Below are 25,713 nucleotides of genomic sequence, written 5' to 3'. Positions count from 1 at the left end.
CCTATACCTTTCGATCGCCTGCACGATCCACAGCCAACCACGGAACAATTATCGCCAGGCATTTTAAACTTAATCTAGAGTAGCTTTATTACGATTTACAACTGTTTTTTCTTTTTTTTATCATAATAACACCGAAAAGAACACAAGACAGCGTACCGTACTCAAGTGACAACCGGCGCCACATCTCAGTTGAATCCTGTGCTGTGCACGGTATTGGTCACGTGATTTCTAAAAAATCGAACAATAACCTCCTCTTTTGAAGTTCACCGACCTTCCTAACCAGTCCCCTCTACTAACTATGCTTCAAGGAATGTTTTTCACTCGTACAAAGCTGTTTCAAAAATATTACACCATAAAACGCGTAAATTTGTTGTAAGAATGCCGAACAGTCCTTCGTTGATAGCAGTTTGCAGATCTTTTTTAGGGGTTGTTTCTGTTTTCGTTCGTAAAAGGGGTACGGAGTAGGTGTATCGGAGTAGGTTTATTTATTGTGTTTTCGACCTCAAATTCCACTAATATATGTGACGGTTATGTTTCAAAATCTTTCATTGAAATTTCTAAAAGTATTGCTAATTCACATTTCAAGAACGAGATTAGGTGTTCACAAACGTTGTTTTAGCAATTAAACGGTCCTAATCACCACACGTGGATATTTTCGCACTTCGGTACGATCTCCGGATAATCTGAAGCGGCCGACGTACCTTTCACTCAATGTTTGCAGCTGAACGGATACTCTTTCTTCATGAATATCTGCAAAACAAGCAAAGCAAAGCGAAAAGAGCGAGCTTTCATGGACACGGAATTTGATCATGGCTTGATCTTTAGTGGAATGAGGAGCAATAAAACGAAAAAACGTTCAAAACTATGATTTTCACTGTCGTTATTCTTTTTCTTGAAGGGAAGTCGTTCCGGTTAGAGTGGCATCTGCAATGCAGCAACGAACTTTCACAAATGTGACTTCATTTCATCGTTCGATTGTTGACCAAATTTTCCTTTTTCTTTTCTGGACGCTTCCGGGAAGGGAAATTTGCAGCGTTTCTATGCTTTGAAGGTAGTCTAACCGAGTAGATTTCTTGGACTTGAAAGTTTTGCAAGATTCCTTAAAATGAGACTTGTGCTACATAAGAATGTGCCACTGATGAATTGAATGCGAAATTTGTCTCTGTAATGTAAATGGAAATAGTTTATCTGTGAAAGAAACACATTCGTACAACAGAAGGAAACAATGTTATCCTATATAACTTCTTCCTGAAACAGTAACTCAGGAACTGAGCTTCACAGCAAGTTCTTATACCTTTGACCTTTAATAGGTTTTATTTCATATTTATGTGATCAGTCTTAAGTAAGCATTTTCCATCACGACAAGTAGGCCATTTGGCAACAGGAAGCTAAATTTCTAGAAGAAATTTTTTTGTTTTCGGAATGATTAGAGCGGAACGCAATTTGGGTCTTAGAATATGCTTTCCGAAAGAGAGGGATGATTATTCCGTGCAATGATACATAACACTTCTTTGGGTACGATTTTCCTGAAAGACAGAGTTGTTTTGCAGTATAGTAACTTTTTATGATAATTTCAAACGTTTGTTTCAAGTTACGTGCAAGGGTGAAACTGACTGATTTATGACCTTTACATATTTTCCGCAACTGGGTTGTTTCATTATCACTTGAAATCACTACACTCAGGAATATGTGTTTGTGATACTCTGATTATTCTTCAACATCATTTAGAATGATTTAATAACATAAAACATCCTCTTATAGCCCTGTCAACAAAATAACCATGGAATATAACCAACAAGGAAAAAATTGTCTTTTCTATGTTCACTTGATATCACATCTATTGATTGGTAGCTGTCTATTTAGATCAAAAAGTGCATTGAATGTCGGCATGTAAAATCATTCCTGATAACTGAAATAGTATCGCACACTGCAATAATTTGTTTTTGCAGGTAGTTTCTTCAAAACAGATTTCAGATGATTAGCAAGAGAAACGAGAGTCATACAAAATGTTGCAAGCTTATAAACCCCCAGAAACGATGTCACGTACTGCGGAACAACTCAAACAGTCAGCAAATTAAACCATAAGGCTCGGTCAAACTCACGTAACAAGTATTGGGCTGTGTTGCACACGTTTGGCCACCCTGTAGTAAGGTGTTGCAACATTTTGGATGGTATTGAATCAGGTTTGAAAATGGTCACATTTTTGTTGCAACATTTTTGGATGTTGCAAGATGTTGCAGGCGTTTGGCCAGCTCCTTCACAACGACGCTGCTAGATGTTGCGTAGAAATGTAGTATTTCGTTGTAATCTCGCAACAATATCTAACAATCGAGCACAATATTGCAAGATATTGCGTTGAAACGGAGCGTGCGCTTGGCCGGGCCTCAATGTCAATAAAAATTTATCGTGTGGTCCAATGCGATAAAACTTTATAATTATGTATTTAGAGTGGACTTACTGAGTTTTGACCTTTACAATCTTTCCGCTCTGGGCTGATTCACTCTCGTTTAGGATCACCTTAGTCATAAAACTGTTTATGCGTACGTGATATACTTGATAAATAACTCCTCACTATCTGTAGCCCATGTAAGAGAAAATGATGAGACTTAGGGACTTGGTGACCTTATTACCAATACGACCATGAAATATCACTAACAGGAAAGAGTTGCCTCTGATATAATGATATCAAATTTACTGAATTGTACCTGTTTATTTACTCCAAACATTAGCATATGACACATATTACACATATTTTGCTTCCGTTTGTTTCATCAAATGAAACATCACAATTTATGAGCGGATCTTAATCCAAATGATCAGATATAAAGAAGGCTTTATTTCTTTCCACACTTGGTTGTATCAATTTCGCTCCAAAGTACTTATTTTTAATCAGAACTGTTAGTGATTTATTTGCGATCACTCCCTAGTGTTGTTTACCGTGAATTAACGATATGAAAACGCGTCCGAAAGCTGGTTCGTCGAGCTGAAACACTAATGCTTATATTGTATTAGAACGCCACCGACTGGCAAAAAAAAGTAAATCTATCTTATTAGAACATTAGACTACAGTTGACTTGTCTCACACTTCAAAAGCAGTTTCTTAACTTTGAAACAAGTGCAGCGTATTCTGACTGAAAAACGAGTATATGAAGTTACAAAGAAATTTCCAGACTCCTCTTATGTCAATCGTGTTGTGATTAAAGTTCACTTCTCTCAAACTTAAAAGCAGTAATTTGAAGTATTGGTAACTTCTCAGACAAGCGTAGTGTATTCTAGCTAAAGAGTTAATGAAAACATACGAAAATTCAAATTATACTGATGTCTTGGTAAAGTAAACTCTAGCAATCACGGTTTTGACTAGAGTTCACCTGTTGCACACTAAACAAAACACATAGACAGGCATCAATTCACTGAGCTCCACTATGCATGAATGTTGTATAAAACAAAGTGATGGTTACTCAGGCGGTTCTACATCTTGTGTGAGCATGATTTAAGGGCCGAAGAGATTCCTCTCAGTCTGGTCAAAGTGCAACTGCCAAATGTGATCGTTTGGTTGGGCGTGATTTGCATCTGAATCAAGAATCGTGTATCAAGTAATCAGACCACAAAACTTACCGAAAAAAAAAACAAAAATATTTAGGGAAAATATCTCCGGTAAAGACAATGTCTAAAGTAAAAAACCCCTCCATTTTGGAAGGAGGACAGGCAAAAAAAGCGAAATTTCCAAAGGAAAATGTTCAGTTTTTTTTCGCAGTGATTCCAGCATCACAAAGCTCGATTTATAGAATATGCCGCACGAGAAGAAAGAGATGATTATTCATAGCAGTGGTACATAAAGTTCCCTTCAGCTAGACTGTTTTATGATAAATGCAGTTGAATATGCAATGGAATTTTAAACATTTTTCCCCATTTAAAAACAAGGAAAAAATTGAAATGGTCCACGAAGACGAAGCCACATTGTGATGCTACAAACAAAAGTTTTGAGTTCACATTTCTCCACTTTCGCCCAGAATCACCTCAGTCATTAAAACTTTTAGTTTGTGTTACATTTTTAATCACTCCGCAGGCTTTTTTACATTCAGTTAAAGTTAGGAAAGCAGACATCTGCGCGATTTTTTGTCTACTTAGGGCATGTTTATATTGCCAGTTACAACTTTTTCTTCAGTTGATTGTATCCAAGTCCCACTCAAAACACACTTATTTTCACTCAAGAGAAACTCACTTAGTAAAAATTCAGACCTTGGTGCACTTGTTTCACACTTAAATGCACTTTGATATCTGTTTAGACAGGTGATGTATATTCACAGTACTGGTAATCTTTCCAATATTCAATTAAAGCATCTCTTGATTAAAGAGTAAATAAGACACTCAAAAACAAACAAATAAACAAAAAAACACTCATGTACACCCAAAAAATCGATCGACTTTAGCTAACAGATTAAATTTGATTTCTTGCATCTTTAAAGCAGTATTGGTTGCTTCTAAATAAAGCGTAGTATATACTAGACAATGAGTAAGTGAAAGTGATAAGATATTTCTAAAAAGTCACGCAGAGTTAATTCTAGCACTCACGGTTCTTATTATTATTGTGTCACACCATTCAAAACACTCTTAGGACAGGTGCCGATTCAGCCCGACCTGCCATATGGTGGCTAATGTAAATAGTAATCTGATGGCTCCTCAGGTGGTGTTTTATCGTAAGTGATCGCAGTATCACGGCTGAAGAGATTCTTGTTCTTTCCAAACCCCAGTTGAAACTGCCAAACGTACAGCTTGGTATTTGGGGGGATTTTTAGCCTAAAGGTTTCGTCTTCTTCAGTGCTGTCACTCCATTTGAACTGCTCAGTGTTGACATTCTTTCCACCATACTTTTCTTTGAGGCTGAACTGAACTTTACAGAGGGCCTTAATCAATTCTGAGAGTTGGGCTTCGATCCCTACTTCTTCGCTTATTCCCATCTCGATAGACCATTCGAACTCGATGGTGGACATGGTGCTCCTGTCAAATCCAACGGTTTTCTTGATGGTTTTTTCCCATTGAACGGCAATATTGGAGTCGTTTTGCAGACGTTTAATATCTTTCCAGAACCCAAGCACTTTTCCATGGGTGTGCGCTATGCCACCAGGGATAAACTTGAGCACTGACTCGCGAACGCTGAAGCTGGCCTCATCCTTGTTCAAATTCATGTTGGTGCTTTTGTGATAGGTTACACCCCATTTTCCAGCCTGTTTCAAACAGTAGACATAGTCATTGGTACCCCAGAAGTAGATGCCATCTTGGAACGCTTGGTTGATTTTATATTCCACAGGGTCTTCATCTTTGTTCATGTTACTCACTCGTCGGTAGGTGCCTTTGTTGGCAAAAACGATGTAATATTTACCAAAGGCAGAGTAGTAGCCGCTTCCTCCGCGACAGTTGCGATGGAGAGAGTAAACCACAGCGTCGTCGTCGCTACTCAGGTCAGTGACTCTGCGATACTCATTTCCTTTGATGATGTAGAAGTAGGAATCAGTGGCCAAGTAGTAATCACCCCATCGACAGGCCTCACTTAGACGGTGAATCTTGATATCTTTTCCAGCGTGGATATCTTCGCACTTCATATAGACACCCACATCAGAACGGATAATGTAGAGGCTGTGTTCAGTACCACAAAAATCTATTCCCCTAGCCTCAGGTGCACTCTTCGGCACGATCTCCGGATAATCTGACGTGGCAGACATACCTTTCACTCAGTGTTTGCAGCTGAAATACTCTTTCTTCTAGAGTATCTGCGAATAAAGCAAACCAAAGCGAAAAGAGCAGCTTTTATGGCCACAGAATTTGATTATGGCTTGATCTTTAGTGGAAGGAGGGGCTATGAAACAAAACGTTTTCAAAACTGGGGCTTTCATTGTCTTTATTATTTTGCTCGAAGGGAAGTCATTGCGGTTAGAATTACATCCTCAAACCACCAACGCACATTTACAAATGTGACTTTTTTTCATTGTTCGATTGTTGACCAAATTTTCCTTTTTCTTTTCTGGACGTTTCCGAGAAGGAAATTCGCAGCGTTTCTATGCTTTGAAGGTAGTCTAACCGGGTAGACTTCTTGGACTGTGAAAGTTTTGGAAGATTCCATAAAATTGAGACTTGTGCTACATAAGAATGTGCCACTGAATTGAATGCGAAATTTGTCTCTCTGTAATGTAAATGAAATAGTTTATCTGTGAAAGAAACACATTCGTACAACAGAGGGAAACAATGTTATCCTACATAACTTCTTCCTGAAACAGTAACTCAGGAACTGAGCTTCACAGCAGGTTCTTATACCTCTGACCTTTAATAGGTTTTTATTTCATATTTGCGGAATCGGTCTTAAGTAAGTATTTTGCATCGCGACAAGTGGGCCATTTGGCAACAGGAAGCTAAATTTCTAGAAGAAATGTTTTGGTTTTCGGAATGACTAGAGCGGAACGCAATTTGGGTCTTAGAATATGCTTTCCGAAAGAGAGGGATGATTATTCCGCGCAATGATACATAACACTTCTTTGGGCACGATTTTCCTGCAAGACAGGGCTGTTTTGCAGTATAGTAACTTTTTATGATAATTTCAAACGTTTGTTTCAAGTTACGTGCAAGGGTGAAACTGACTGACTCATGATTTTTACATATTTTCCGCAACTGGGTTGTTTCATTATCGCTTGAAATCACTACACTCAGAAATCTGTGTTTGGAATTTAGAACGATTTAATGACATAAAACATGCTCTTATTGCCGTGTCAACAAAATAACCGTGAAATATAACCAACAAGAAAAAAATTGTCTTTTTTATGTTCACTTGATATCACATCTATTGATTGGTAGCTGTCTATTTCGGTCAAAAAGTGCTTTGAAAGTCGGCATGTGAAATCATTCCTGATAACTGAAATAGTCTCGCACACTGCAATAATTTCTTTTGCAGGTAGTTTCTTCAAAACAGATTTCAGATGATTAACAAGAGAAACGAGAGTAATACAAAATGTTACAAGCTTATAACCCCCCAGAAAAGATGTCACGTACTGCGGAACAACTCAAACAGTCAGAAAATTAAACCATAAGGCTCGGTAAAACTCACGTAAGAAGTGTTGTGTTGTGTTGCACACGTTTGGCCACCCTGTAGCAAGGTGTTGCAACATTTTGGATGGTATTGGATCAAGTTTGAAAATGGTCACATTTTTGTTGCAACATTTTTGGATGTTGTAAGATGTTGCACGCGTTTGGCAAGCTCCTTCACAACAATCCACAACACGATCCAATAATCGACAACGGTGCTGCAAGATTTTGCGTAGAAATGTAGCACTGCGTTGCAATCTCGCAACAATATCGAACAATCGACCACAACGTTGCAAGATGTTGCGTTGAAATGTAGCTTGCGTTTGAGCGGGCCTCGATGCCAATAAAAATTTATCGTGTAATTCAATGCAATAAACCTTTATAATTATGTATTTAGAGTGGACTAAATGAGTTTAGACCTTAACTGGCAATTTTTCCGCCCTGGGTTGTTTCACTCTCGTTTAGGATTCACTTGTTACTTGAGTCTGACCGAGCCTTATGGTTTAATTTTCTGACTGTTTGAGTTGTTCTGCAGTACGTGACATCTTTTCTGGGGGGTTATAAGCTTGCAACATTTTGTATGACTCGCGTTTCTCTTGTTAATCATTTGAATTCTGTTTTGAAGAAACTACCTGCAAAATAAAATTATTGCAATGTGCGAGACTATTTCAGTTATCAGGAATGATTTCATATGCCGACTTTCAAAGCACTTTCTGACCGAAATAGACAGCTACCAATCAATAGATGTGATATCAAGTGAACATAAAAAAGACAATTTTTTTCTTGTTGGTTATATTTCACGGTTATTTTGTTGACACGGCAATAAGAGCATGTTTTATGTCATTAAATCGTTCTAAATTCCAAACACAGATTTCTGAGTGAAGTGATTTCAAGCGATAATGAAACAACCCAGTTGCGGAAAATATGTAAAAATCATGAGTCAGTCAGTTTCACCCTTGCACGTAACTTGAAACAAACGTTTGAAATTATCATAAAAAGTTACTATACTGCAAAACAACCCTGTCTTGCGGGAAAATCGTGCCCAAAGAAGTGTTATGTATCATTGCGCGGAATAATCATCCCTCTCTTTCGGAAAGCATATTCTAAGACCCAAATTGCGTTCCGCTCTAGTCATTCCGAAAACCAAAACATTTCTTCTAGAAATTTAGCTTCCTGTTGCCAAATGGCCCACTTGTCGCGATGCAAAATACTTACTTAAGACCGATTCCGCAAATATGAAATAAAAACCTATTAAAGGTCAGAGGTATAAGAACCTGCTGTGAAGCTCAGTTCCTGAGTTACTGTTTCAGGAAGAAGTTATGTAGGATAACATTGTTTCCCTCTGTTGTACGAATGTGTTTCTTTCACAGATAAACTATTTCATTTACATTACAGAGAGACAAATTTCGCATTCAATTCAGTGGCACATTCTTATGTAGCACAAGTCTCAATTTTATGGAATCTTCCAAAACTTTCACAGTCCAAGAAGTCTACCCGGTTAGACTACCTTCAAAGCATAGAAACGCTGCGAATTTCCTTCTCGGAAACGTCCAGAAAAGAAAAAGGAAAATTTGGTCAACAATCGAACAATGAAAAAAAGTCACATTTGTAAATGTGCGTTGGTGGTTTGAGGATGTAATTCTAACCGCAATGACTTCCCTTCGAGCAAAATAATAAAGACAATGAAAGCCCCAGTTTTGAAAACGTTTTGTTTCATAGCCCCTCCTTCCACTAAAGATCAAGCCACAATCAAATTCTGTGGCCATAAAAGCTCGCTGTTTTCGCTTTGGTTTGCTTTATTCGCAGATACTCTAGAAGAAAGAGTATTTCAGCTGCAAACACTGAGTGAAAGGTATGTCTGCCACGTCAGATTATCCGGAGATCGTGCCGAAGAGTGCACCTGAGGCTAGGGGAATAGATTTTTGTGGTACTGAACACAGCCTCTACATTATCCGTTCTGATGTGGGTGTCTATATGAAGTGCGAAGATATCCACGCTGGAAAAGATATCAAGATTCGCCGTCTAAGTGAGGCCTGTCGATGGGGTGATTACTACTTGGCCACTGATTCCTACTTCTACATCATCAAAGGAAATGAGTATCGCAGAGTCACTGACCTGAGTAGCGACGACGACGCTGTGGTTTACTCTCTCCATCGCAACTGTCGCGGAGGAAGCGGCTACTACTCTGCCTTTGGTAAATATTACATCGTGTTTGCCCACAAAGGCACCTACCGACGAGTGAGTAACATGAACAAAGATGAAGACCCTGTGGAATATAAAATCAACCAAGCGTTCCAAGATGGCATCTACTTCTGGGGTACCAATGACTATGTCTACTGTTTGAAACAGGCTGGAAAATGGGGTGTAACCTATCACAAAAGCACCAACATGAATTTGAACAAGGATGAGGCCAGCTTCAGCGTTCGCGAGTCAGTGCTCAAGTTTATCCCTGGTGGCATAGCGCACACCCATGGAAAAGTGCTTGGGTTCTGGAAAGATATTAAACGTCTGCAAAACGACTCCAATATTGCCGTTCAATGGGAAAAAACCATCAAGAAAACCGTTGGATTTGACAGGAGCACCATGTCCACCATCGAGTTCGAATGGTCTATCGAGATGGGAATAAGCGAAGAAGTAGGGATCGAAGCCCAACTCTCAGAATTGATTAAGGCCCTCTGTAAAGTTCAGCTCAGCCTCAAAGAAAAGTATGGTGGAAAAAATGTCAACACTGAGCAGTTCAAATGGAGTGACAGCACTGAAGAAGACGAAACCTTTAGGCTAAAAATCCCCCCAAATACCAAGCTGTACGTTTGGCAGTTTCAACTGGGGTTTGGAAAGAACAAGAATCTCTTCAGCCGTGATACTGCGATCACTTACGATAAAACACCACCTGAGGAGCCATCAGATTACTATTTACATTAGCCACCATATGGCAGGTCGGGCTGAATCGGCACCTGTCCTAAGAGAGTTTCGAATGGTGTGACACAAAGGAACCTTTATAAGAACCGTGAGTGCTAGAATTAACTCTGCGTGACTTTTTGGAAATTTCTTATCACTTTCACTTACTCATTGTCTAGTATATACTACGCTTTATTTAGAAGCAACCAATACTGCTTTAAAGATGCAAGAAGTCAAATTTAATCTGTTAGCTAAAGTCGATCAATTTTTTGGGTATACATGAGTGTTTTTTTTTGTTTGTTTGTTTTTGAGTGTTTTATTTACTCTTTGATGAAGACATGCTTTACTTGAATATTGGAAAGATTACCAGTACTGTGAATATACATCACCTGCCTAAACAGATATCAAAGTGCATTTAAGTGTGAGACAAGTGTACCAAGGTCTGAATGTTTACTAAGTGAGTTTCTTTTGAGTGAAAATAAGCGTGTTTTGAGTGGGACTTGGATACAATCAACTGAAGAAAAAGTTGTAACTGGAAATGTAAACATGCCCTAAGTAGACAAAAAAACGCGCAGATGTCTGCTTTCTTAGCTTTAACTGAATGTAAAAAAGCCTGCGGTGTGATTAAAAATGTAACACAAACTAAAAGTTTTAATGACTGAGGTGATTCTTGGCGAGAGTGGAGAAATGCGAACGCAAAACTTGTTTGTAGCATCAAAATGTGGCTTCGTCTTCGTGGCCCATTTCAATTTTTTCCTTGTTGGTAAATAGGGAAAAATGTTTAAAATTCCATTACATATTCAATTGCATTTATTATAAAACAGTCTCGCTGAAAACATACGAATAACATGTACGAATACATACGAATAACATACGAAAACATATGGTCAAAATATAAAGGCTGCAAAGGACCAATGAACTGCAGCTTTTTCGTTATCATAGCTTTGGTTTTGGAAGGGTGGATTGTCAAACTGTTTGAAGAGCTCCACTTGGATATCTGTGCCATTAGGCCATTTAGAAAACAAAATAACTTGTTCAATATTTGGACCAATTGAGTAAATTGTGGTGTCGTCGTCATACATCAAATCGAATTGAGTCATCTTCTACTTGATCAGGAAGGTCATTAATATTAGTATAAACGGTATACAATCTTAGGCCAAGCAAGGATCCTTGAGGAACACCAAATTTAATAGGAAGAGAGACTGATCTCTGATTGTTCACTTCTGTATATTGGTATTTAGTATATACTAAAACAGTGGATAGCGTTGAAGGCGCGCTCTGATTGGCTAGTCAAACTACGAATATCCTTTGCTTTTTACCTCCGAGCAACTCGGAAAAAAATGGCGTCCCGGTTTGCATCCGTGACAAACGAGGAAATCACTCAAATTAATGACGATGGTGTATATTATCTCACTGTTTTAGTATATACTAAAATAACTATTCACCTCAGTGTCGGTGGTTAGCGGTCGATATTTACCTCGCCGCTTCGCGGCTCGGTAAATATCCACCACTAACCACCTCCACTTTAGTGAATAGTTGTTAACTATCCAGTAAGTAGCTCATTAACCCCTGATGTAATGGCCCAGAGATACCAGCTGCTTCGAGCTTGATGGATAAAAGGCCACAATCTTGTAGATGACTATCAATAATAGGACAGATCTGGATTTCAAGGAGCTTTCCAGGAATGCTGAGTAGAGAAATTGGTCTGTAGTTTGAAACCTCGGAGAAGGAGCCCTTCTTGTGAACTGGAATTACTTTAGCTTGTTTCCAAATATCAGGGAACTGATTCAAACATGAGCTTTTGTGAAATATGGTAAATATGCCTGATGTTCTAAAATAAGTTAGATTTACTTTTTTTCCCTTGTCGGTGGCGTTCGAATACAATGATAAGCATTAGTGTTTCAGCTCGACGAACCAACCCGTTCTATTATCGTTCACTCACTGTAATGAACACTTACGAGTGATCGCAAATGTATCACTACCAGTTCTGATTACAAAAAGTACTTCGGAGGGAAATTGATACAACCAAGTGTGGAAAGAAATAAATCCTTCTTTTTATTTGGTCAGTTGGATTAATATCCGCTCATAAATATGCCTCCATTTATTTGACTCTGTCTGATAAATATTTTGATGTTCTATTTGATGAAACAAACGGTAGCAAAATATGTGTGATATGTGACACATACCAATGTTTGGAGTAAACAAACAGGTGCAATTCAATAAATTTGATATCATTATATCAAAGGCAATTCTTCCCTGTTAGTGATATTTCACAGTCGTATTGGTAATAAGGCCACCAAGTCCTAAGTCTCATCATTTTCTCTGGCATGGGCTGTTGATATTGAGGAGTTGAGGGTTGAAGAGATTCCTCTTCTGGTCAAAGCGCAGTTGATACTGCCAAACGTGATCGTTCGGTGGGGGTGTGATTTGCATATGAATAAAAAAATCGCATATCTTAGCGATGTTATTTAATTCTAGCTGCTAGATCTAAAACCTTGTGGAATGTGGACAGTCTGAAAAATAATCTTGTTGAGAAAGATATGAGAAATTCTTACATTTCAGTCCACGTGATAGAAACCCTCTGAAGTTAGCTTCTGTGTAAACATATCTCTTCATGTTGCTAAGTCGATCCCAATCGAGTAGAATCAACGACGCACCTTTTATCTATTAATTTAAACTCTTACCAAGATGATGAATAGCTGTCCCTCTTGTTTCCAATATTACCCGCGCCTTAGCCAATAATCCCCCCCATCTCGTTCCTAGGGCCTTTTCCCTTAGTTGGGGGTGGGGTGGGGAAAAGGCCCTGGAACGAGGTTGATGATCCCTTACTAAGGAGAAGACTGCTACTTGGAGGGTTCGCCGCAGATTTATTTCAAATCGGCCGGATTTCGCCCCTTCAATATTTTTACAAGATGGACATTAAATTAAAAAGACCTACTGTACCTCGTTGATCTTTTATCTCTGTCGAGATCAAGAAGGACAATTTTTCCCGAACCAAATCTTCTTAACAAATAAATATACATACATCCTTTAAATTGCCCACACATGTCGAATCGATGAATATACAACAAAGAAAATTGCAATGGGTGGATATTCGGCCGAATAATTTGTTCAGCGGTAATGCCCCACACGCCGTTTCAGTCCTCTCTCAGTCTTGCTCAATAACATAGAGGAGACTGCTCACTTAAAACTTAATATGTGGAAGAAAATGACAAAGAATACAGCATGTCGCTATCACTTACTGCCTATGCACCAAGTATGAATATCTTCTGTCATTGCTCGACCAGATGACGTTTCGTTTGGTTTCTTTAGAAGGTATTTAAAACATTCCTTTTAAATAGATCTTTCAAGCAACAGCTTAGCAGACTCAGTACAGTTTCCAAAGGCAACTTGAATTACACACTATATTTTTATTGGTATTTATTTTAACTCAGAAAGAGAAACATATTGAAGTCCTGTCTGGCTTCTTCCATCGTTTCGCCAACCCTTTTAGTTCATTTTAAACCTAATATTCACGAGATAATAGAGGGAAGTAAGAAATGTTTGCGGGCGTGTTCCATGTAACATCTGTCACAGCAGCTACTTCTTTACTAAAAAAAAAATAATAATAGATAAGAACATGAATATTCCCAATAGTTTTTGTACCTAAAATATTAAAAAAAAAAAAGATGATTGGCGTGGAACAGACGACTGGACTCTGTTTTTTCTTCTTTCCTATAAGAATTTGTTAACAACACCTTGAGGACCCTAAAATATAAAACTAAAAGGTTAACTTCGCAACAGGAGTTTTTATTCATTAGGTTTAAAGAAGTAAAACTCTAGCTTAGGCCGGTCTATAGCTGACATATCTTCCATCAACAAGGAAAAACTTGAATAGTGGAAAAAGATATTATTCGACGGCGGCATATGGTGCTCGTTTTATCTTAACTTTTAAATTTCCTAAATTTGAAATTTTGATGTTGTGGTACATCCATCTGTTAACTAGTTTATTTGGATTAGAAGATGAATTTGGTTTTGCGATTCATAAAACTGACATCCTTTACTCAAATTGTGAAATTTATTAAAAGGAGCTCTATTTTAATGGCTTGTTACAAGGAATTTGTATATGCAAATATACTAATTAAAAAGCTATTGTCCAATGATCATGATTGATGCCAATTTTGTTAAAAGAAAATAAAGCGTCTTGAGCTGGTACACAAAATAGATTCTCGAAGTAAAGGAAAAGCTCGTATGTTTAATTTATTGGTCAGCATTAAAGAAATTTCAACCAGAAGCGTAGAAAAATTCAAGAAGATGAAATTAAAGACTTTTTGATCGGAAGTCGTATAACTGTCTATTTCAGCTGCCTGTTGCCGACTAGACCATCTGTATACTGTTCTTCATAAATCTATTTGAGCTTTCTTCTGACGAGCTTGATTAATCTATGCATAAATACAAATAAGGATCAAATGTCGATGAAAGATTAACGAATGATTCTTGAAACTCAAAAGAAAAGCATGAAGTATAGAACAGCTTGCCTAGATCTTCAATTCCAGGAAGAAAGTGGTGTTTAGCTCTAGCGCTTTTTAGTCGTGGGATCTTAAGGCATTTATTTTGTATTTTATAGATCACATACTTTAAAGTTGACGGTACGACGCTCATGATAATAAGTTTGTCATACCTGACGCGAGGTCTTATTGTGAATGTTTCATTGTTGATACTGAAACCCGGCAAATGCACCGATAAAAACTTGCCGACAAACATTACGTTTGGATTTGAAAGAAATCTTCATCAAACTGCACCATTATACAATTGAGGAGTTATAAAAAGACGTTTTAAGGCTCTGAAACAGTTCCGGTAATAATGCATTAAAACGTCCTGATGCCTTTCAAAGGTTCCTTGTGAAAACAGATTGACTGAGCAACCTTAAGAGGATTCATACATTATTGAAAACTTTTAAAACATGTGTCATTTAGAGAAGTCTATGGTTTAAGTTGCTTCTTTCTTCTTTTCTATCCAAGTGTTTACAGGTGGCACAAGGAATTCGAAAACAAAGGACATTTTAAAGTCATGGACATCAATGTACAACTGATTATAGCCGGAAATTTGTTTTTTGGGGTGAGTTACACCTTACACATCATGAATTCTTGTTTGAAGGAACATTTTATACTTCTTGGCATCACCTTTGTCCAAAAATGGTTGAAAATATTTATAGATGGGTTACGGAGTGCTTTTCGATTGTCTCGTAAGAACAAAACGAAGGTACTCACGACGGCCGATCAGAACTGTAAGAATGTGGCAAAAAAAAAACTCATAAAAATGAAAAACCGAAGAAGTACCGAAGCGCGAAAGATAGCTAGCGACCAAGTCTCTATTAATTCTAATATTTTATCTGCTTGATAATTTTGAAAAATCATCAGGCATAGAGGGTAGTAAATTTGGAGCTGAACAAGTTTGTCTGCTGTCCTTACAGGACCGATTAGGGTAGTATATTACAATTTAAAGGTAATTTTCCACACACGATTAAGAGTTGATCAAAAAAGAACACGAGACGATTCCATCTGATAATCTACAGATAATTGTCCACACACGATTAAGAGTCAATCAAAAACGAACAGATGATTATATCCGAGAGCAAGGCAGCAAATACCCAGTTAAGGTAATGCCCTTTCCTACATATGCCATCTCGCAGTACCATTTCTTACATTTAAAAATACACTGGTTTAAATCTTTAGTTCCTATTTTATTATGTTTTTAGACTGCTATTTACGTTGGGGAAGGTTCAGAAAAGTCAACCTTGGATACACCAGACCCGAGAGAGCATAGGGAAAAAGGTGTTTAATTTTTTTTTTCACTTGTCTTCTATATCGTTGAAGTTTCAGTGTAGCTCCACAATAAGTCATAAGAGAACAAATACATTTTTTCCAGAATCGTACTTATTAAGGTAATATTTGTTATTTTGCAGACTTCGATGTTCTTATGCACTGGAAATTAAACGGTGCAGAGCTCAACATAAGGTCGGTGAAATATAAGCTTCATTTCATTACCATAAAATACCAAACCTTGAGCATTAAACATTGATAACCCTTTTCCTTATGGTTTCACTTGGGAAAATGAGAGAATTTTAGAACAAAATTTAGATGTAATATTTACGTTGATGTATCTTGTAGTTATGGGGCTGTGATCCGTGAAGAAGGGAGGTGTGATGGAAGCAACGCGCTGACATTTGGGCAGGTAGAAGATGCAAGCGCGTCTTATGTTGAGATTTGGCTCAAAACAGACATCAACGAAAGAGAATCATATACGATAATGTGCTGGATCAAATTGAAAAGGTACAGCACAGAAAATGAAATCATTTTGGTAGATTGGGCACTGCAAAAGTATATGTTTACAATCATTCACGGTAAGCCGTCTTTGAAAAACAGAGTATCAGGTAAAAATCTTTGGAGAATGAAAACAGCGCATGAGCGAATTCGTCTGCATTGCTGGATCCATGCAGCTGCGACTTGGGATGATGATAATATAACTCTGTATGTGAATGGCCAAGAAATTTACGGGAAAATGTCGGATGTTTTGGCGGAAAATAAAAGATCCTCTGAGAGTGGAACAGCTTACTTAGGTGGACACCCCAGTTTTGAGAAATCCTACCAGTTCCAAGGATCAGTAATGGATCTCTTTGTGATTGGAACCGCGCTCTCACGGGATACCATTAGGAGTATCTTCAGAGGTGACTTTTTAACAAATAACTGAATTCATAAATAATTAGGTAACTAAGCACTTCAACGGGGATCGAAACTTAAAAAAACTTTCTTCCAGGTAAAATATGGGATTTTGAGTTTTGATTGTTTTTTTTTTGTTTGGGTGTGCAGCCAAGTTTCGGGTTTTCATTTCACTTCAGTGGTGGGAGGCAAGCTCTCGCCTCTTACACTACGAGCACACCTCCTTCTCGACGAAGTCAAAAAATTACTTGTGAAAATAAAGTTCATGCCTACTTACCCCTGTGCTATCCGCTTCTACAAGAACGAGACAGGCCAACGAAGGATCCACCACTGGAAAACTTAATGGACTGTGTTTTCCAGCTGGGGAAAACAAATTCAATTGATGCATAGGTTGTGGAGGGATGCCAGAAGTCGAGAACACTCGCCCTCTACCGTTGTATTTCGGATTCATTTAATTTCCTGTTGTCGGTTTTCATTCTTGCTATAAATCAGATTTCCACTAGCCAGAAAATCTAACACTCCAAATTTTATGTCTGCTTAAAACACTAAACGAAAAGAAACTAAAGGTTCCCTTTTTAAATTCAATTTCTTCATTGAGTAAGAAAGGGTTTAGATTGTAAGATCGAGTCAAGCAAATGTTTAATTTAGGTGTTTTGTCTGATTGGCTTCGCCCTTTCCATACACCTGCTCACAAATTTCATAAGACCGAACGAAAGAAATCCAGCAATGAATGTTCTCTCTTAGGTGATCCACTGATGACACAGAAAACCGTCCATGTCCCGGGGAGACATGTCATGGTCAGATGGATGAGAACCTTTGAAGGACAGTGTCCTCCAGTAAACTACACTGTATATTACAAAGAAGTAAACTCGAAGGATTGGAATTTCCGCGTAAACGTACCCAAGGGTGTAGATCAATATGATCTTGAGCTGGAATGTTTCAAAGAGTATGATGTGGCTGTTAATGCCAGGTTGTCAGAAAATCTTATAAATGTCACCGAAGAAGCGCCAAGAGATGCCGGCAATCATTGGAAGGTACTAACTGGACAAGGTAAGAAAATAAAATCACTCGGCGTACTTCTCATTGGTCAAAAAAGCGTAAGGTCTAGTATATACTAAAAGGATTATTCTGGGATAAAGGTAATACATGTTACTTCCTTTTACAGATTCACCATCGCCTATTCAACACAGTTCAACCACAATTCTGGAAGACTGCAAAGTGAACATTTCTTGGAATTCCCCAGAGGACAATGGCTGCCCATTAGAGAAGTACACAGTTCACTACAGAGAGATTCAAGACTCGTCTAGCGCGTGGCACGGAAAACCTATCACTGACGTCAGACGATCTTACAGTATAATTTCGCTCAAGTGTGGTCAGCAATACCAGCTAGCATTGACTGCGTCTAATTCTGCAGGAGAAAGCAAAATGTCACCTCTTCATAACATAACAACTTCAGGTATTTCAACTCGGTTTTGCTCTCTCTTTCACTTCAAAAACACTTGAAACCTCTAACAAAGTTAATGAAAGAAAAAGATTTTGTTCTTCTCGTTTACTCTTTTTCGGCCCTTTATTACGACCCGACACAGTTTTGTGCATTTAATGTATTTTTTCCTCTCCTACCTCGAGGACGTATCCATGACTTTGAAAGAATAAATGCGAGAAAATTGTCTTTTTCCTTTCTTTCACTTTTACGCGGCCGTGTGTTATGACAAGGTAGGTTATTTTTGAATGCAAAATGTGAACACAACATATCAAACATTCCTGTTAGGCAACACACCAATCACAAACGACAGCAGTGGCAGTGGTACCGACGACTCCAACGCAGTCACAGCTGGTATCATTACTATCTGTGTTATATTTATACTACTTGTGTCCTTAACGATCCTCATCGTAAGACGGAGGAAAAAGAAAGTAGAGGCTACGCGCAGAAGGTGAGGATTTTTCACAACATTTTATTATGAAACAGTATTGAACGAGACTGGCAATCCCAATAGAATTCTATATGCCACATTAACAATTTTTAGTGACTGCGAATCTATTGATTACAAGGTTCTTTAAATTTTAAGGGCCTCTTCAGCGGAATGAATTATAAACTTTCGCTTTGGTAAATTTTACTGAAGAGATCGGTTTCTGTAGATCAATTATTTCTGAGGTCCTGTGTATCAATATAAAAAGATGTTTTTTTCGCCTAGTCACAAGAATGGGAGCGCGGAATCCGAAGGTCTGAGGTTCGACTCCTCATGGGAACTCAGAATTTTCTTTTAGTCCCACGCTCGAGATTAGACGAAAAAAAAACATCTTTCTAAATATTCCTTAGATCAGCAAAGTATAAAATTGTCCACCTTCTACACCTGGAGACCCCACCACAGCGAGTGACATTTATGGAAGAGCTAGGTCGCGGTGCATACGGAAAAGTCCACAAAGGTGTAATGACAAAAATTGCAGGCGTCGAGGTTTTTTTCAAACCCAAAGAGGAAAGAGTGGATGTCATTGAAGGCAAGGTTGTCGCTATCAAAACACCTTTAGGTAAGAATCTCAGTTATGATTTGTTCTGTTTGGAGCTGAACGAGTCTGTCCACTGTCATTGTGGGTCCAATTAGGGCAACTGTTATTTTTCACTTTTCAGGCAAATTTCTTGATCTGCACATAATTGCTTCCAATAAGCCACCCGGCCTATTTTCGAAAAGGGTACGAGAATCGATCTCAATGACGGCTTTACTTGTTTCAAACCGTTTGTTGAATTAAATCAATTTATGTATTTCACTCAGCTCAGCAAGCCATAGAGTGCCCTAGCACGTTGGATACACACATAAATACATTAAAAACAAAGAATTTTATAACAACAAACATATGAAACATATGTGTGAACTGCGGTTATGAGACGTATATGAGCACGATCCTTGATCCAGGATCGTGCTCATATACGTCTCATAACCGCAGTTCACACATATGTTTCATATGTTTGTTGTTGTTTGATTTATCATCTACGGGTTTATGTCGAATTAATTTGATGGCCTACTCCCAGTTGGCTTGTTAGCTCAATTGGTAGAGCGCTGCACTAGTATCGCAGAGGTCAGTGGTTCGAATCCCGTACAGGCCTGAATTTTTTTTCCGGTCTGATTTTCACTATTGCTCAAATAGTGCTTTACTGCGAAGGATCGTGCTCATATACATAAAGAATTTTATGTCAAAGTATTCGTAGTGAACGAGTCAGAATCATCCGAAAAGAATGCAGTTACATATCGAGTTTTAAAAAGATTTTCTTCAAATAGAAGGTATTGTTCATTCGGAAAGGCACGATTATTAAGTACCTGTATAATTGTCAAGGATGATGATCTAAAAGATTTTTATGAGAACTTGAAAGAAGATTTAGACTTTCTTTATCAGCACAAGAATTCAAAGGTAAGAACCGGTTATTCATCCTTGGTGGTAAGGTTGAAATGAAGAGCTAAAACGGATCAGTTATTGAAACAGTCCTAATAATTATCTTTTTCTTCATCCAATTTTTAGAAACGCGGACAGGGGAAGGCAAAAGACAACTTCTACAGGAGATCGAGATCATGAGGGAAATTGGTTTCCACAAGAATGTGTTAACTATGCTGGGCTTTTGGGTCAAGTCAGAGCCAATCTATCTAGTAATGGAATATCTTCCTTATGGGGATATTCTCCAGTGGCTGAGAAGCCAACGAAAACAGGTAAGGCAAGCCGCACTTTTGAGCCCCGATTTTCCCAAAAAGAGTAAGAAAAATGCTAAATAAAGGTAGGTATCCCCCAGTTGTTGTTGGCATGAGAGAGGGAAGGATTTGAACCATCACCATTTGCTAAGCGATCGAATAAGTATTCATACGGGTTTTGACTAAAGCTCGCTAGGTGATTAGGGTTTCCATTGTTTGTCCTTTCCAAACTTTGACGATTCCCAGTGCCTCTACACTTCCCCCTCACTGCATAATGGGTTAGCCCTTTTTCATACCCACGCACTCGACAATGATATGATGAAACTTTGTGACACCTAAACAATCTTACCTTATGTCGATGAAGTTTGGTAAGAGTTCTCCAACTGCGATTTGAATGGTAAAGCAATGTTATTTATAACATAACCAAAGCAAAGCGTGCACTCTGATTGGTCAATTTAGCGTCCCCCATTTGCCCATGGGTGTACGCTGCTGACGTGAGCAAATGCAAAGACTATTTTTCTGCGCGCGCTTTTTTTTTTCTGGTCACGTAAGATTTGTTAAATAAAAGGGAACTCTTTAGCTACAATTTATCAATGTTATGTTATAAAACAAATGGTAAACACCACAGCGTACACTATTGAGTTCAGTATGGATGCACTTGGGAGGTTTGCTAAGCACTCAAGAAGTTAGAGTCGCTCTCGGCTATCGCCTCGAGCGACTCTCACGCTTCTTTCGTGCTTAGCAACCTCCCGCGTGCATCCATAACTCAATAGTATACACTGTGGTGTCTACCATTTGTTAACTGTATGATGCAACTCTTACGCTTGGCGCACTCATTAACAACTCGCTTAACGTATCCATAATAAAACCAGAAATCTGGCTTCAAACCTTAAGTATTTAGAAACTTTATATTTCACATGCAGATTAGAGCTAGAAATGAGATCACCTTAGATGTTTGCGGAGAACTAACTTTAAGTTCAGAAACAGTTGAAAACGGAAATGGAATAGACGATTGTAAGCGCATCAGAGACGACCCAGATTTAAAAGTAGGCGAGAACGAGGTTTTTACTTTGGATGAAAGAGAGCCATTAATGATGGAGAAAGAACATGGATATGAAAACACACGAGGATTTACAGACAAGGAAGCCATTCCAATCCAACAAAACATCGTCACTGGAAATACCTGCGAACAGGCCACGGACGAGAAAAGAGAAGAGCTGATTGGAAAGAAAAATTTTCTAATTAACGACGCTACCCCACAACCAAGGCATGGTTCTGGTCGTCCGGCCTCTGTTGTTAACTTGATAGAAAACGCAACCACCTCGAAATGTGAGGACGAAAATGAGGGACTTTCAGAAAAGGACCTTCTTTGCTTTGCGTGGCAGGTTGCAGAAGGAATGGTAAGCATCAAAAGAGATACCAGAGGTTATGAATACTTAGGCCACTTCATAGATGTCCCGGGTTTCAGTCTTTTTTAATTAAATTGAGGGAAATTGTAAAGCCTCTGCTGTGAAAAATGGTATTTATATCCTCACGCAAATAAGCTCATCTCACAAAAATGGTATATTACATGGCCTCATGTTGGAAGTGAAGGGCTCTAGAACTTGCAAATAGCCTATTCTATGCTTCTGTAAGCTTATCGATTGGCAGCCCATCCGTTTCGAATTTCTGAACACATCAAGAATAGCATGGGTTTGTTACTCATAGGTTCTCGTCGTTGCGCAGTAATTGAGACACGCGTCACTTTCAAAAGTGCACGCTAGTTTAGAAGGAACAGGTAAACGATGGTATAGTAGATGGCATATCGTTTTTCACGATGGGGTACCTGTTTTCATTCACAGAGGTTTATTTAGTTCATATAAAACATACAGGTCCACGCAGGCAGCAAAGTACTATGAAGTTAACCTGACGCTGACGTCTTGCTTCTAACAGCAACCCATCAGATAAATCCGAAGGCAACGTCACACAGATTGTGTGTGTTCTGTTACCGTCCATCTCAAGCATGTCGAAAAATGAACAAATGAATAAACATTAACTCAGATTTATCTATAAGATAATTATACAAGTGGTTACAGTGATGTCGCGTGAGATTCCAGTTCATTAGAGAGATTTAGCACCGTGTTTACCTGAAACGTGTACGGTAAGAGTCACCACGTGACCTTGTTTTTCCCGCCATTTTTTCTCGTTTGCCGTAAGCGCTCTGCTGTTTCAACGTAAAAGTAACCAGTCTCGCGTTTACCGGGTGTGTAAGATTTTCTTTACTTTTTCTTTCACAGAATAGAAGTTAACTGCCGAAAAAAAGGGCACCAAAGCTATTCCTTGTGACCCACACAAGGGCGCCTTCAAATCTACCATGACATGAGCTCACGCGAGGTTAAAGCAGCAAGGTTCACGCTATTTTGCGTGAAACGTGAAAGGGCAAGCTGACGTTTGCCGTTTCACGTAAACGCAATGCTAAATCTCTCTATTACTCAATCCAGGTGACGGATTCTAAATATTACCTCATGCAAGCGAAGTACAGCTTGCGTAAAACACTTTAAGGCTGGTTTCTGAGGTAGAATGTTTTTTTTTTTTTTTTTTGTCATAGAATTACTTGGCCAGTCGAGGATTCGTTCATCGTGATCTGGCTGCCCGCAACATTCTTCTTGGAGAGGGTAGAGTAGTAAAGATTGCTGACTTTGGCCTGCTACGTCAAACTGCAAATGATATATACGAAATTAAAAACACGAAGAAAGTACCTGTGAGATGGATGGCACCTGAGGTCATCTCGACCAATACGTTCACCTCCAAAAGCGATGTGTAAGTTCACAACAGATCTTTTCTACGGTGTGCATACCTCAACTATAAAATAGCGAACTATTACCTCTCCACTTTAATTCGGCGCATCCTTCGATGTTTCGTCCACTAATTTATTTTAAATTTTTTTCAGATGGTCTTATGGAGTTTTTGTGTGGGAATTAGCAACATTAGGTAAGCGAGCAACTGAATGTTTTTGTAGTTGGTTATTGTATTTGTTGTTTTTTGTGGTCGAAAGAGTTCGACTCCGTCCGAGGAAGGGCCAGAGTCTAGCCTTTATCTTAAGTTGTTCTTCAAAGTTTAGGTTCTTAACCATTTTATACTACGTAAAATCACAAAAAAACATAACTTCCTGTGTTTTTATTTATCAATCGAGTGTCTCCATGTCAAAACGTTTCCTTTTTACCCCGTTATAGGAGACACTCCGTACCCTGGGGTTGAAAACAAAGACTTGTTTGTTCTTCTCAAAGGGGGACACCGTTTGGAGAAACCAAACTCTTGTTCTGAAGAACTGTAAGTCGGCTCAGTAATCTTCCCAGACTTCTAAGTGCTTTGCAATTTAAATAAACTTTTGTGGTTTCAAATTCTCTTATAAGCCCTTAGCTTCGCAGGCTAAAGGGAGGGAAGCTGTGGGACCATTTCGGGTGTAACGAAAAGCTTTAAACGAGAATGACATAAATACAAGTTACGAAAAGCCATCGAATGTTACCCCATCATTTTGATTTCGCCATGTCTGGTGGAGAAGACGGTAATTCTCGGAGAAGCAGCGCGGCCCTCAGTTTCAGACCCTTAGAAACTATGGATTATTTTCTCCACATAACTCAATCAAACTGGTATTTTATTCATTTAAAACCCCCAAGGAAGGAGAATTTTGTGCTGCGTTATTTCAATCAGACCGTCCCAGTTTACTAACTGTGGTCGGACTGCTTCGACATGTGCGGTTATAAGAAGCAATCATTAAAACGGATATGCTAGATAAAAATTTCACGGTTTTTACTAAGGACCAATAAAATGAAAGGTGTACGTCTCAATGTCTACTTATATCTTCTTACGGGGAAGTTGTGAATTACAAACAAACACTCACTTTTTTTTTTTTTTTAACACTATTTAGATATTCTTTTATGTCAGACTGCTGGAGGGAGGATCCTGACGATCGACCGACATTTGAACAGTTGATATCCACCCTTGAAGAAATGATGACAAGAGACGCGCCTTACTTTGATCCAAACAAAATCGAAGACACCAGTGCCGAAAATCTCTAGCTTAGCACCTCCGCTTTAAAATATCGAGAAGTTCTAAATTTGTGTAATTAGAAAAAAAAAAAAAGATTGTGAAATAAAAAAAAGGGAGAAGTTAAAGTCCCCATGAAGGATGGAGCCCTAGACCTTCGGATTCCGACACTGAGCTACAGTGAATCCCGCGATGAGATAGGCCATCCATTGCTACGTGAAGTTAACAAATAGAATAAGTAAGTTCTATAAATATTTGCAATTTCTTTAGAAAAACTATGTAACGTTTCCTACCGGCCACATCAAAGTAACGCTGAAAAAAAAGATTTGTCAGCAGTACATTCATGGTCTCCAAATTTCATGATATAAAACATAAATTCTAATCTTTTCAAGTATATTTAAATCTAAAACTTTATTTGTGAATACTGAATAATTCAACTGCAGTTCATTTTGTGACAGGAATATCAATAGGATTCCTCACAAGTAACTATGGAAGCTTGAACAACTTTTAAGTTCAAAATGTCGTGCTTCAACTATTTGAGTCTAACCTTCCTTTTGAGCATCAAAATTAAATGTTGTTAATTGGAAGCTAGACCCAACATGCAGAAGGAGTACAGAGGCCCGTTTCTGGAAAGTCCCGTAAATTAACGGACCCGAAACCATGTTTAAAAATCAAATTTAAAGGATAGAAAAGCGGGTTATGGCACCCAATACGTCAGTAAAAATTCTACGGACATAGATATTCATGCCGATTGTTAACAATACATCACACCGAAGTTTCTCGTAGTAGGCCATGCTCCAGTTGTAAATACTCAATAACATACTCAGGATAGATCTGATCGGTACTGAAGACCACGAAAATCGTTGGACTGAATTCATTGTCCACACAAGAGTCGTACAGATCACTGGCAGGATTTGAAGGATCCTTCAGTGGAGGTCTTCGGTATTTAGATCTGCCTTTAGCATAGGAACCAACTAAAACTCTCGCTAGGAACATAAAGTGAGATAAACTAGAATCTTTATCCGTATAGCAATGGCTATAAGAAGCCTTGACTGCAAAGTAGCTTCCTTCGCCGTACTTGGTTCCTCCCTTCTTTCCGAAAAGGCGTGGGTCGAAGTTTTGTTTGCAGATGGCTTCGACGTAGTTTGGACTGGTCCCGTGAAACAACTGTCTTTCATTTACGAAGCCCAAATCTTCCATGTGATCTCTCTTCCTTCATTAAAATTGATTTAACAGGGAAATGAATACAACAACTAAATAGAGAGCGTAGCGTTTTTACAACAACCAGTAAACTTCATTAGTGAGGTGAACTTCACCAAGGTGGCTCAAATGGTTTATTTGCTTGT

At 38.5% G+C, this 25,713-nt stretch overlaps 4 protein-coding genes across 7 annotated transcripts in view; 2 read left to right on the top strand and 2 right to left on the bottom strand.

The window, feature by feature from the left end:
• Window positions 1-4,017: 4,017 nt before the first annotated feature.
• Window positions 4,018-5,823, bottom strand: LOC111319606 (uncharacterized). The gene has a single exon (XM_088756679.1). The coding sequence runs from the start codon at window positions 5,718-5,720 to the stop codon at window positions 4,653-4,655; it is 1,068 nt and encodes a 355-aa protein (XP_088612805.1). The 5' UTR covers window positions 5,721-5,823; the 3' UTR covers window positions 4,018-4,652.
• Window positions 5,824-8,859: 3,036 nt separating this feature from the next.
• On the top strand, window positions 8,860-10,617 carry LOC148732447 (uncharacterized). Its single transcript, XM_088756678.1, has one exon. The coding sequence runs from the start codon at window positions 8,926-8,928 to the stop codon at window positions 9,991-9,993; it is 1,068 nt and encodes a 355-aa protein (XP_088612804.1). The 5' UTR covers window positions 8,860-8,925; the 3' UTR covers window positions 9,994-10,617.
• A 2,483-nt stretch (window positions 10,618-13,100) lies between these two features.
• LOC148732446 (uncharacterized) lies at window positions 13,101-24,498 on the top strand. Of its 2 annotated transcripts, XM_088756654.1 has the most exons (15): window positions 13,112-13,284; window positions 14,970-15,066; window positions 15,707-15,782; window positions 15,914-15,965; window positions 16,119-16,675; window positions 17,412-17,717; window positions 17,833-18,123; window positions 18,436-18,598; window positions 18,985-19,193; window positions 20,178-20,362; window positions 21,265-21,741; window positions 22,929-23,140; window positions 23,271-23,311; window positions 23,554-23,650; window positions 24,249-24,498. In XM_088756654.1, exons 2-15 carry the CDS (start codon window positions 15,019-15,021, stop codon window positions 24,397-24,399), a joined length of 2,865 nt encoding a protein of 954 aa, XP_088612780.1. In that variant the 5' UTR covers window positions 13,112-13,284; window positions 14,970-15,018; the 3' UTR covers window positions 24,400-24,498. The 2 variants fall into 2 exon arrangements, with proteins under 2 accessions (XP_088612781.1, XP_088612780.1); XM_088756655.1 differs by lacking the exon at window positions 23,554-23,650 and having other exon boundaries at window positions 13,101-13,284.
• Window positions 22,367-25,713, bottom strand: part of LOC111345879 (uncharacterized) — a 6,953-nt gene continuing 3,606 nt past the window's right edge. For 2 of the 3 annotated variants that reach the window (XM_088756660.1, XM_088756658.1), the window contains exon 4: window positions 24,760-25,580. In XM_088756660.1, the coding sequence (XP_088612786.1) occupies window positions 25,133-25,580 (448 nt within the window). In that variant the 3' untranslated portion in view covers window positions 24,760-25,132. Of the gene's footprint in view, window positions 23,038-24,759; window positions 25,581-25,713 lie in introns of those variants that run through there. The other variant, XM_088756661.1, reaches the window with a different exon arrangement.

Source organism: Stylophora pistillata, chromosome 4 (genome assembly GCF_964205215.1).
Source record: "Stylophora pistillata chromosome 4, jaStyPist1.2, whole genome shotgun sequence".
NCBI lineage: Eukaryota > Metazoa > Cnidaria > Anthozoa > Scleractinia > Pocilloporidae > Stylophora > Stylophora pistillata.
Note: the sequence above shows the minus strand (reverse complement) of the source record. Positions and strands in the feature narration are given on the sequence as shown.

What these genes read in the sequence shown, in the direction of transcription:
- LOC111319606 (XM_088756679.1), bottom strand. Translation starts at nt 5,720, where the DNA reads ATGTCTGCCACGTCAGATTATCCGGAGATCGTGCCGAAGAGTGCACCT.
- LOC148732447 (XM_088756678.1), top strand. Translation starts at nt 8,926, where the DNA reads ATGTCTGCCACGTCAGATTATCCGGAGATCGTGCCGAAGAGTGCACCT.
- LOC148732446 (XM_088756654.1), top strand. Translation starts at nt 15,019, where the DNA reads ATGGACATCAATGTACAACTGATTATAGCCGGAAATTTGTTTTTTGGG. An exon ending in CCGGAAATTTGTTTTTTGGG is followed by an intron (nt 15,067 to 15,706) that starts GTGAGTTACACC and finishes TTATGTTTTTAG; the next exon opens with ACTGCTATTTACGTTGGGGA. An exon ending in TGAGAAGCCAACGAAAACAG is followed by an intron (nt 20,363 to 21,264) that starts GTAAGGCAAGCC and finishes TTTCACATGCAG; the next exon opens with ATTAGAGCTAGAAATGAGAT.